The following is an 11,898-nucleotide window of genomic DNA, read 5'->3' as shown; positions in this document are numbered from 1 at the left end:
TCCCCTTGTGTTGCTGGGAAATGGTTTCTGCTATCAAAGCCCGTGTTGGTTCTCATTCGGAAATTTTGGGTTATTCCTGGCCTGACCAGTGCAGCTCCCAGCTCCAGTCCCTTCCCCCTTATGTCCGGCTTCCAAGCAACACCTCAGTTTTCATTCGCCTTAGTAACTGAACAAAATATACTTTCCTTGCCGCCTTGCTATCGCCTTACGGCGTTGTACCTCTGGCTCTTGTCTCCAGTCGGTGGATAACTCAATAAAGACCCAGCAAAAAAAATAGGATAAAAAAAAATCCAACAGCAAGCAGTAACATCGGGCACCCCCCTGCCACGCACTTGACCCTCTTTGCTCCCCTTGCACCGTGCCTTGCAAACCCCCGCGGCGACCATCAGTGGCCTCTCCAGTTCGTCCCCAACAAAAAATTGAAGGCGTGGGAACCGAGGAACAAGGCCAGCGCAGCGTATTTGCATGAGAAGGAAAGAGACACCACACACTGCATAAGCATACCTTCCTTACCTTAGCTACACACCATCCCCCATAACCCAAAGCACACACCACCTTCAGGGAAGGGAAAGAGAAAGTGAGTACCTCCTGCTTCACGCACCACCCGTGGCGGTACCTGACCGGCCCTTGCCAGCCTTGGCACTTGCACAGAGATCGAGACACACACCACCCACCACAGTTGACAACGGGTCCCGTCCCGCGCCATATCGTTTGCTAACTATTTTGTCTTTTGCCTCCGCCGTGACCCGATACCGACCTTTTTTTTTTTTTTTTCCCCCTTTGGATGCTTCCTTTATTAATCCCCTCCCGTCCACCCCCGTCCCGCCCTTCGTCTTTCTTCCCCCGAGTCCTAATCGGTATCCCTTACACCTTCAAGGGCCATTGGAACTTTGTTCATCGTTCCTCTGAGTGTGTAGCCATCGACACCAAGGCCACATAGTTGTTGCTCTCTTCTCTTCAGCAGCATATCGTATAGCCCAGCAACCATGGCTGCCACCACCTCGTCGACGCCGGCGGCTAAGAACCCCGTCCTTCGCCGCACCGTTACGTCCACCACCGATACCGACGCCTCGGTGCCCTCGACTGCCGTTGCATCCCCCATTGACTCTCCCCGTGCCTCGGCTTCTTCGACCTCTTTGTCCTCCCTTGCTTCTGAGGGTGCTGCCGCCACCAAGAAGTCCAACTATGGCAAGCTGTACGACACATACGGCAACGAGTTCACTCCTCCCGACTTCACCATCAAGGACATTCATAATGCCATCCCGAAGCACTGCTTCGAGCGTTCTGCCCTCCGTGGTTTCAGCTACATTGCTCGGGACATCGCCTGCTTGGCCACCGTCTTTTACATCTGGTACAACTTTGTGACTCCCGAGTACATCCCATCCAAGCCTGCTCGCGCCGCGCTCTGGGGCTTGTACACTGTTCTCCAGGGTCTCTTCGGTACCGGTCTTTGGGTTATTGCACATGAGTGCGGTCACCAGGCCTTTTCGCCCTCCAAGACTCTGAACCACACCGTCGGCTGGGTCCTCCACTCTGCTCTTTTGGTCCCTTACTTCAGCTGGCAGATTTCCCACAGCAAGCACCACAAGGCCACTGGCCACATGGAGCGTGACATGGTCTTCGTTCCCCGCACTCGCGAGCAACACGCCACTCGTGCCGGCCGCTTGGTTCACGAGCTTGCTGAGCTCACTGAGGAGACCCCTGCCTTCACTTTCCTCATGCTGGTCCTTCAACAGCTTGTCGGCTGGCCCAACTACCTGATGACCAACGTCACTGGCCACAACTATCACGAGCGTCAGCGTGAGGGCCGTGGTAAGGGCAAGAAGAACGGCTTCGGCGGTGGTGTTAACCACTTCAACCCCGCCAGCCCCATCTTTGAGGCCAAGGACGCTAAGCTCATCATCATGTCCGACATTGGTCTGGCTATCACCATCAGCGCCCTCGTCTACCTTGGCAACCGATTCGGATGGTCCAACCTCCTGGTCTGGTACTTCATCCCCTACCTCTGGGTCAACCACTGGCTTGGTAAGTTACTCCGACAGACGTTGTGTTTTTTCCATGACAATAACTGACCATTTTTTTCTGCAGTGGCCATCACTTTCCTCCAGCACACCGACCCTACCCTGCCTCACTACACTGGCGAGCAGTGGAACTTCGTTCGTGGAGCTGCTGCCACCATTGATCGCGAGATGGGTTTTATCGGACGCCACCTCCTTCACGGTATTATCGAGACCCACGTTCTTCACCACTACGTCAGCACCATCCCCTTTTACAACGCCGACGAGGCTTCCGAGGCCATCAAGCCTGTCATGGGTGCTCACTACCGCGCTGATGTTAAGGACGGCCCGGTCGGCTTTATCAAGGCGCTGTACAAGTCTGCTCGTATGTGCCAGTGGGTCGAGCCTAGCGCTGAGGCCGAGGGTGAAGGCAAGGGTGTTCTTTTCTTCCGCAACCACAACGGTCTTGGTGTTCCTCCCATCAAGGGTGAGGTGTCTTGAGTTACAGCGTTGGAAAGGATAAAAAAGTATATGGTCGTGTTCTGAGAGTTGGCCTCCTGGTGGCTGTCTTCTAATGGTCCTTCACAGGCGGCAGCAGCCTGCAATTGTCGATCCGCCGGGCCTCGGGCCCGACAGCCATGTCTCGTTAATGTGCGATCTTTTGAAGACGCCGTGATAATGTTGAAATCGGGACGTTGTCACTAAGTGCGACGGCAAAATGTTGCAGAAGCGAAGGTTTGAAACTCGCAAGGCGTTAGCATGGTTATACCAATCCGAATGGATAGAGCCTAGAGACAGAGATATTGGTAGAAGAAGAGAAATCATAGAAAGGCTGCATCCGGGCATTCCGGCCAAAAGATCTGATCTAGAACATTGGTGATGCGCGCTCTAGTGCCTGTCCCTGAGCCGGGAGTCGGAGAATCGAGGTTGAAAGAGGTGCTGTATCATGTCCATGCCTATTTCCTGCGGATGTGAAATGGTAGGAGTCTCGTGTGCTGCCAAGATTCAAGTAAACTGTTGTGGACAAGGAGGGTCACACGCGAGCTGGTGTTTGAATGGGGATGAGCATGAGCGTGGGGATGAAGATGCGGGGAAGCAAGCGAATCAACGGACCAATGGCCTTTCGCCTGATGGTAACCTCCGGGGAGAGGGAGGGAGACTTCAGGTTCCCGGTGTTAGTCCGCCGCTTGACCCAACACGGGTTTTGCTAACCGAAATGACTTTCTTTTTTTTTGCCGCTCCGTGATTCGGGTCCGTAGAGCCTCCCGTCCGCCAGCCAGAGAGGTCCGTAAAACTCCACGTTGGGTCCGTATAGAAAGATACCACAAGATGTCGCTGAGCAAGTAGCTAGCTAATTTTCGACTGAATCTGGCTGGGTGCACGTGGGTGATTGGCCTTTTTTTTTTTTTGTCACTACCTGAGGAGCGGATTACAATTTCATAAAGACGACAGGTTCACAAACCTGAGCATACGAGCTCGCAGTGTGAGCAGTGATGGAAACGGCAGACGGCCCCAGAGATAAACCACCAGTGCTTGAAGTGCAAGAATCCCATAAAATAGCCCCGTTTGTACGAATCTATTCGAGGCGAATGCAATCAAATGTCAACAATATGAAAAAGTCGACCGTTTGGCGGGGCCCTCGACAGCGCGCTCTGGGCCAGAAATGTCTGCGGGGCTCCGATCCGGATGCGGCTGCCACCAGAACACCAGAGGCATGACTGAGACAGTGACGAAGGGCTGGGGCGAATCTCGTATCAGCAGGGCGCAGTGTTGGCTGACGGAGATTTTTTTTTCAGGGTTATATTCGTCCCCCTGGTTGCTTTTTCTTTTCGCCCTGTTCCTTTGGCAGGAGGATGTTCAACGGCGACAACGGGCCGCAGGCTCAGCCACGCGAGACACCCAAGGATTTGAAAGCGTACTGGTGCGCGAAAAAAAACAGAGCCGGATATGGCTGGCTGATTGCCCTGCGGTGTTGTTTGCGTATATGCCTGGCCAGGTCCTGTCCGAGTCCCAATTTCTGGGCCTGGGCCCTTGTGTAAACTACCTAGTTTATCAGGGAGGACTGATTGCGTGCTAGTCGACAGATAGAGAGCCTCGAACACTGCGATGCTTGTGTTCAGAGACTGACGTTCTGCTTACTGTTACCGCTGACCGGCTTTGGCTACCACCTCGTTTCTTCGCCTATTAGGTGGTTTCTCGCTGGTGATAGGCCAAGTTGCGCGGTTGTCTGTGATTCGGGCGTTGCGAGGCGTTGCTGAATTCAAAAAATGCATCGTAGCAACTAGCTCAACGTTGACCCTAGGTCTCAGTCACTTTGATTTCCAGGATAGTAGTAATCCGGGGTATAGAAGATGTGTGCATACTGACGATCACATTGCAACGGAGGCTGAAACCTGAATGTCACCTAGAGAACAAGTTAGCAAGTAATTACTCTGGGGGAGAAACCTGCCAGGATTGGTAATACGGCCTGTAATTTACCATTATGAGTAGCTGTAGACTAGACTTGAAGGTATCAGGTGGCCTTCGGGGGCCGTTCCCCTGAAAACACTTTTTGCTACAAGCTGAGGAGTTTAGGTATTGTTGTAGCCATTGTCAAGTTACACACACGGCAGCGTCTAAATAACTGGTACACGGTTGCGTGACGGGCAAATGGCATGATATTATCGAACCATCCAGACCATGAGACAAGCATGCTCAAGAACTCAGAACTTCATAGGCAGAAGCCAGTGATTTCTTCGTCCAGAAGGACATGAAGAAGTTGTGATGGGTAATAAGTTCTAGAGTTCTAGAGGATGGCAGCTGAGGGCTGCGTGCGTCCTGGCGAAGAATAGGAGCCACTCATCTAGTAGAGGTGATTTGTGTGATGAGATGTCAGAGTTCAGAGAATGGGGTGATGTTAGGATAATGTGGAAGCCGGTAGGGGTCTGGCTTGCGGTTTGCGAACTGCCTCAAGCACAGCAACCGGAAAGTCACCGAGTTTGAGAGGGGCATGCACGCTGTAGATGACAACCATCTTCCCTTTTATTTTCTTTCTGCCCCTTCTCTGGGCTTCCCTGGTCCGCGATCTTCAGCGCCCGGTTTGCCAAGCTCAAGCACATGGCGATCGAACAACGTTGCCTTTGGGCGCTGACAATTTCAAACGCAAACGGAAATACGCGCTTTCAAGCCCAGGATACTCGAGGCACTTTTGAGAAGAGCGCTTGGATTTGAGAAGGAAATAGGGCTCTAGAGTTGAACTAAAGTTGTGATGCCGAAAGTCCAGGGCCTTTTAGCAGCGCTAGGCACCTCGATATTGAAAGAATTGCCATGAGAACCATCGCAAAGAAACCCAATATCGCAACTTCCGCATGCGGACTTGTATGTCTTGTTTGGAGAAAGGGGAGGAGGTGCGCTTCTTACGCTCAGCTAACGTGGACTACACAAGGAGGCCGGGCCTCGGCCGTCTCAAAACTTGTGGCTTGCTAGAAGCTGGCAGAATTTCGGTCTTCGTCGAGCTAGGTGAAGCTATTTTGACGGGAAGACTTGTGATGATGGCGTGCTGCCGGCAATGTGGCAAGCTTTCAACTCCGTCGAGGATCCGTGAACTCGGGCCCGATGCTCAAAGCTATGTAGTTTGGTCGCCTAATCAGAAGGGTGACACATCTTGGGCTTGATTTTAGGGCCAAAAGCGACAGCTAACATACTCTTTAGAGAAGTTTAATGCTCTCATTAAACACAGCTGAATCAGTCCGACATAGCTGCCCCTTGGGCTAGCTGTCAAATGGAAATGAACTCGATATTGCGGTTTAGCCTTCGGCTCTGTGGCTTTTGAACAACAATACCGGACCTCAGTTGTTTTGTCTTTCAAAACCAACACTCAAGGGCATTTAGCCAAAGTGCAGGGTGTCAAAGTTGTAGGATCTAGGGACAAAGGGCGTGGTAAAGGATGGCCCGGGTTGGTTAGGATGGTTCCTGAGAAGGCTTTCCGATCAAAGGTCTCCGAATACTTGGGCTACAAATGTCTTGCTCTCTGTTGAAAAGCCAATTTGGTCTTGGCATACGTCACTCACACCTTTGCTTGGATATCATGGATCACGTTAATATCACATTTCGAATAGATTCTCAGGTGTAACGTGAGGATGGAAAAACGATCTTCAAGAACGGCCCCTGGGCATGGCTAAAATCAAAACGTTTGTGTTGATTCACTATTGTGTGATACATTAGGCGGGGTAGAACCCATTTGATGCTTATTACGAGATAGTAACCTCTATCGCCTCCGTGGCAAACTCGCCTGTGAGCACACCTTCGCCGAACTGAAGCTTCTCAATGGTTTCCTGGCTAAGCTTTTCTGCCGTCGTGGGCCACACAGTCTGCCACTTGCCCTTGGCTGCCACGCGAGGCGTCTTGCCAAGCTTGTCAAACGGCAGCATGGTCTCCCTCAGGATAATCTCCTGCTCCTTGCTGTCGCCCGGCTGAAGGGTGATGAGGTCCTCGGCGGGTGGCGGCATAACCCGTCGCAGCGCGATGGTGTCTAGCTCGAGCGGGGCATCTTTACCCTCGGGCGTGACTGAGAGAACCCCGAGTTGCAACGCTAGAGGATCAAGGGGCGTGTTCCAGCGAAGGATGGTGAGGGGGAAGGTGTGGTCGTTCGTGACGGAGAGTGCCAACGTGGGAGGAGATGTTGAAGATTGACGGATGCGGACGGTGAGCCGGGACAGGCCTTCAGCATGTTGGGTGGATTCCTCGTGGGACATTGTCGTGGTATCTCCTGAGCGGCCGTAATTCCAAGATAGTAGGACGAGGAGGATGACAATGGCAAAGACTAGTGGACGGAAGAGTGAGCGACCTGGGAGATTAGTCATTAGTCCTGTTGTTGGCGGTGCAAAAGTGTTTGATAGTTAAGAATTCTGACAGAGGAATGTGCGAGCGATTATTGTTGCCGGGGGTGCCAGGTGATTATTGGAAATTAGATAGGCGCTGGCAGGCAGCAAGTGTCTAGAGAAGCAAGTGTGATGGAAGAAGGCCGATGACGTCAGGCGAACGAAATTGGTGATATCCACGAACAGCGGTTTGTCGGTTTGCCGTCGTTTGTGATCGAAATACCCAAAGTACGATGATGAACAGTATACGCTATAGAGTGACGAAAAGAAATAACTAACTTTGAAAGCAGCAGGCGCCGTGATTGTGGAATGTTGGGCTGAGCCACGTGAAACACCCACGGAGAGACTGATGGTTCAATCCAGCACAATTCAACCGCTTAAGATCTGGAGTTGGTCCGCGGAGAACCTGGTGATGCTTCAGGTGGCGTTTGTGACTACGGAGAAATAGCCCTTTCAGGTAACAAGGTAACACGTGCTGTGGTGAGGCTCAACGTGTATCACGAGTTATTGAGTTTTGGTTTTAAAGTCCCAAACAAGGTGGCAGATATCACTGTCTTTCTCTTAACTTACGCGCGTAAAGTAGTGCGATTGACAGGATGAACTACGGCGGGAAACCCCGCACTCTGCAGCGAAGACTGAATAAGCAATGCCGCTACCCCTCCCAGCTTGCCAGCCTCAACAGGCCTATTAAAAGATGGCAAAAGTGGTGAACTTGGCAGGCATGAGACGACGCTAAAGAAGAATGCTAGAGAAAGCTAGAGAAGAAAATACGACCATCTCTCTCCGTGCATGAAAACCATCTCGGTCCATGCACCAAAAAGGCAGGCCGGCTAGTTAGTGGCCGCCCATGCACCAAAAAGGCAGGCCGGCTAGTTAGTGGCCGCCCATGCAGATGTGTGGTGGGGTTCAGGCCCGGGAGCCGGCGCCGATATTTTCGTCCGACAAACACCTGCTCCGGCAGGTGCACGTACCCACTCGGACCCGAGTTCGAAGCTGGTTGCGGATGGAACAAAACCCCATTCGTCCAACATGGCCAATCATAATGTCGAATACACAATCCAGATGCAATAACGAGCATGTACCGTTCGAAACGGATCGCCACATCTTCAAATGCCGGCTATTGGGAAGCCGAGAGCAAAGACCCTTCGAGATCCTCAAAGTGACATGTCTCATTCCTACGCAGACGTTCATTGTCGCCGGCCATCCCACACAGTTGCGGCCATCTAGGCCAAACCTTCATTACGCCTGTCTCATAAACGGAGTATTGTCTTGTCTCCTTGAGAGCTTTAGCAGGGGTCTAGTGATGCTAGCGCGGCTGAAGAGGCTACCGCCTTGGCCTTCTTTTCTAGGAACCGTTCTTTATCCCTCTGATACAGGATGCCGGTTTCGTTCAGACCTGACCTTGATCTCCGTCGTATGGTGGAGTTTTATCTACGGACGGCAAAAGACTCCAAAAAGAAAGAAAAAAAGAACTATGCTGGGCATCGTGGATCAAGGTTCTGTTGCGGAGAACAGTTCCTAGAATCCCCGTGGCTCTCATGACTTGTGCCCGTCGGATACAGCTCTGAGTTTCTCTGCCGTGTCATTGCCGGCCTTGATCGAGACAGATAGCCGCTGCGAAGAGGGGCTACGAAGACGTCAACTCTAGCGGCTCGGCTTAGCGAGAGGCGCCCTTGCTCACAATGCTGCGTCCGCATCTGTAGCTTGGGGCTTTCCTGGCATGTCTTTCCCTTCCGCTGGAACCGTAGGCCCCAAGACTAACAGCCAGGCCTGGGCGCCGTCCCGGCTCTTGGAACCTCACCGTCGTGTTCGAGTATCGTATACGGCTGATTGCGTCCCCTTCCTAACTGCTTTGGATGTATCGTAGACTTGACTTCTCTGCTTTCCACGGAGCAGGCCTTTCCACAGAGCGTCTGGGTCGGCTAGCAGGACGCCTTCCGTCTCCACAAAGCAGATCTCTTTCTATCTGGCTCGCTAGTACGCCTCTTTAGGATTTTTCGAAGCGTCGGATCTTTTCCTGGGTCCCCCATGTGCTCGTAACACCTTTTCTGGTGGCGTGGGCTTCGATGGCTCCATCTTTGTTGTAGGCGTTGTGCTCAGTACTGACAACGCCAAGTTCCAGTAATGCGGGTGTGTGTGTTGGCCTTGTCCTTGATTCAATATAAGAACGAAATCAGTTGCATCCTCCCAGACATATTGTTTGGATCATCCCTCTCAGCACCATTGCCGACAACAATAATCACTTCATCAACTCTTCTCGAGATTCATCTATAATACCCTCAGCAGCAGTTGATTTTGACAGTCAAGATGAAGTCTTACCTCGCCGCTCTTCCTCTCATAGTCCCGTTGGTGTCAGCTAGCCCAGTCACCCTCGGCAGGAGAAACAGCGACCCTCTCGACCTCGAGTTGTCGCGCGACGGCAACACTGGCGTCAAGGCAACCATCACCAACGCCGGCAACATCGAGCTCAAGCTCTTCGTTCCTGGAACCATCCTAGACAAGTCTCCCGTTGAGAAGGTGGCAGTATATTCTGGCAGTAAGTTCCTTCTTCCCATCCCCCAATTCACCCAGTCACATGCTTAGACAGAAAACAGATGACCGGGTACCGTTTGACGGCGTCCGCCTGCGCATGGCACCTCCCGGCCTCATCACCAACAAGGCCTTCCGAACCCTCGCGCCCAATGAGACGGTCACGCTCGACTTCGACTTTGCACAGATGCACGACGTCAGCCCTGGTGGCGAATACAACCTCACATCCAAGGGTGCCATCCCCTACGCCGTCGGTAACACCACCAGAATTGTCGGCTACGTCCCCTACAAGAGCAATGTTCTCAACGTCCAATCCGTCAACGGCACGCTGGCCACCATCGCCCGCCGGGAATTCCACGCCGAGGCCAAGCGCATCGTCATTCAGTCCGGCTGCACTGCCGACCAGGAGAAGGCTACCACGGACGCTCTCATCCACTGCACCAACCTCGCCAAAGATGCCACTCGCGCCGTCGCCCGCGATAACAGGAGGATGAAGGAGTACTTCAAGGCCACCGACATGAACACCAAGAGGGTCGTACAGGCCGTCTTCACCCGCATTGCCAAGGAGTGCGGCACCCGCCTCCTCGAGCAGAGCGTCTCCAAGCTCTACTGCACCGACGTCTACAACTCATGCAAGGACGGCGTCCTGGCCTACACCCTACCGTCCCAGAGCTACATGGTTAACTGCCCTCTGTTCTTCAACGCCCTGCCTTCTCTGACTCCCACCTGCCACGCTCAGGACCAGGTATGTTGCCCTACTCGAATCGTTCATCTTTAGCATCCGCCATGTACTAATATGTTTTCCTGCAGGCTACTACCACTCTCCACGAGATGACTCACCTGGCCCAGATCAAGGGCACTCTGGACTACGGCACCTACGGCTACGAGGGCATCAAGAAGCTCCCCGCCGACCAGAACATCAACCATGCCGACACATACTGCCTTTTCGCTAACTCGGTCAACCTTGGCGCGATCTGCTAAGATGGCTGAGGCTTTGACGAGTCCATGAATACCCGAGCTGGTTCTTGATGGGAGCCGAGGAAGTAGAAGATGAGATTTTCCCATACATGTCCATATTGCAGCTTGCCGAATACGCCACAGACGTTCCCATGATTACCCTGTACATAGGCACAGGCACATCTTTTTTTTTCTCCTCCTTTTTTTTTTCCTACCCTTTTTTCCGATAATGTCTTAATAGCTTGTTAGACAGACGCTGGATGGCGGGGGGGAACACAGATGGATGGGTTTCAGGGAAAGCTTCCAATTACCCCCCCGTCTTCGCGACCGTACATTCCAAGATAGAGCGAAACGAATATAATGATCTAATACTCTGGACCGTTGGTCTCACATAATTTTCACTGCCCTCAGTTTTGACATTTTTTGACTCGGGTTCTCGCGTTTCCATTCCAACGCCAGGGCAGCCGAAACAGTCGGCCCCCAAAATAACGCCATCCGAACCGAGACAGTCGGCGGTCAAGGGGGCCGAGGGGGGGGCCCCAAAGATGAGAAAAGCTTGTGATATGGACGAAAAGTTTGGTTGGTTGGGAGGGCAGAGGGGGCGAGATTTTGCAATTTGCACATGGTGTTCTAGGGATGGCACTTTACTTTTTTGTCATGCGAGAGTGAGGTATGCATGGCAAGTATGCATACCATCAGCCCGCAACTCTTCCAAGGGAGCAAAGTCAATGGTAAAATGCCGTTGCTGCACACAGGTATTGTGGCTGCTCCCAACGTGTGTGGGCGGATGCATGGAAGCTGGCGCAGCAACGAAGGTTGATTCCTTTTGGAAAGGAAAAAAAAAAGTCAATTGATATTGTGAGCCAGATGGGAAAGATAACGAGAGACCCCATTCCGTTCAATAGATTGATTCAATTATTTGGAGGGGCCGTAATTTTGCGGGCTGTGTAGTGTACGGACATCCAGTGGGAAAAATTTCACGTGCGGTCGTACAGCAACAGTATTGTTCTGTACTGCGCGCCCCTGGGAGATGGAGGTCGTAAATAACATCGTATCAATCCTGGCTCTGAAGACATGGGTCGCGGCCCTGAACCCGAGATAACTTGAGGTGAATCATAGGTGCACTTATGTTTGCCCCGCTGGGACGTGGACCGTGTCGTACCGGCGACCTCTCTCTCGGGCCCAACGGGCGGAGACCGGCAGACGAGGGGGTGCGGTGGACTCGGAAATGGGTATGCTACGTACTTACTTCGTATACTGTTGACGTGATCTCCAACATAGTTTTGGCGAAAAAGGGGTGATGATGATGATGATGATGATGACTGACGGCGGATGAACAATCAATGTGAGATGAACATGAGGCGTCGAAGGGGGTAAGGCGGCAGCGTCATGATACACTTTGAGCTGCAAAACCCAAAGTCTCACGAGTCGTGGTCCAGTCTAGAGGTTTTTCGACCGCGGGCCCGGCGGGCGCAAGCGGACGTCATGCGTACTAAGGTTTATTCTTACAGGAGTGAACGTTCCGGATATGAGGTAGTGATGAACAACAAGGCGGA

General features: G+C 52.5%; 3 protein-coding genes across 3 annotated transcripts; 2 read left to right on the top strand and 1 right to left on the bottom strand.

Moving 5' to 3' along the window:
• Positions 1–986: 986 nt before the first annotated feature.
• Positions 987–2,498, top strand: CTRU02_204918 (fatty acid desaturase; the record flags this gene model as incomplete). The annotated part of the gene is made up of 2 exons (XM_036732256.1): positions 987–2,025; positions 2,089–2,498. 2 exons carry the CDS (start codon positions 987–989, stop codon positions 2,496–2,498), a joined length of 1,449 nt encoding a protein of 482 aa, XP_036576032.1.
• Positions 2,499–6,226: 3,728 nt separating this feature from the next.
• Positions 6,227–6,730, bottom strand: CTRU02_204917 (uncharacterized protein; the record flags this gene model as incomplete). The annotated part of the gene is made up of 1 exon (XM_036732257.2): positions 6,227–6,730. The coding sequence occupies one exon, from the start codon at positions 6,728–6,730 to the stop codon at positions 6,227–6,229; it is 504 nt and encodes a 167-aa protein (XP_036576033.2).
• A 2,433-nt stretch (positions 6,731–9,163) lies between these two features.
• CTRU02_204916 (deuterolysin metalloprotease) lies at positions 9,164–10,366 on the top strand (the record flags this gene model as incomplete). The annotated part of the gene is made up of 3 exons (XM_036732258.1): positions 9,164–9,392; positions 9,451–10,130; positions 10,196–10,366. 3 exons carry the CDS (start codon positions 9,164–9,166, stop codon positions 10,364–10,366), a joined length of 1,080 nt encoding a protein of 359 aa, XP_036576034.1.
• Positions 10,367–11,898: the final 1,532 nt, after the last annotated feature.

Source organism: Colletotrichum truncatum (genome assembly GCF_014235925.2).
Source record: "Colletotrichum truncatum strain CMES1059 chromosome Unknown Contig_0003, whole genome shotgun sequence".
Taxonomy (NCBI): Eukaryota; Fungi; Ascomycota; class Sordariomycetes; order Glomerellales; family Glomerellaceae; genus Colletotrichum; species Colletotrichum truncatum.
This window is presented reverse-complemented; position numbering and strand designations above follow the sequence as displayed.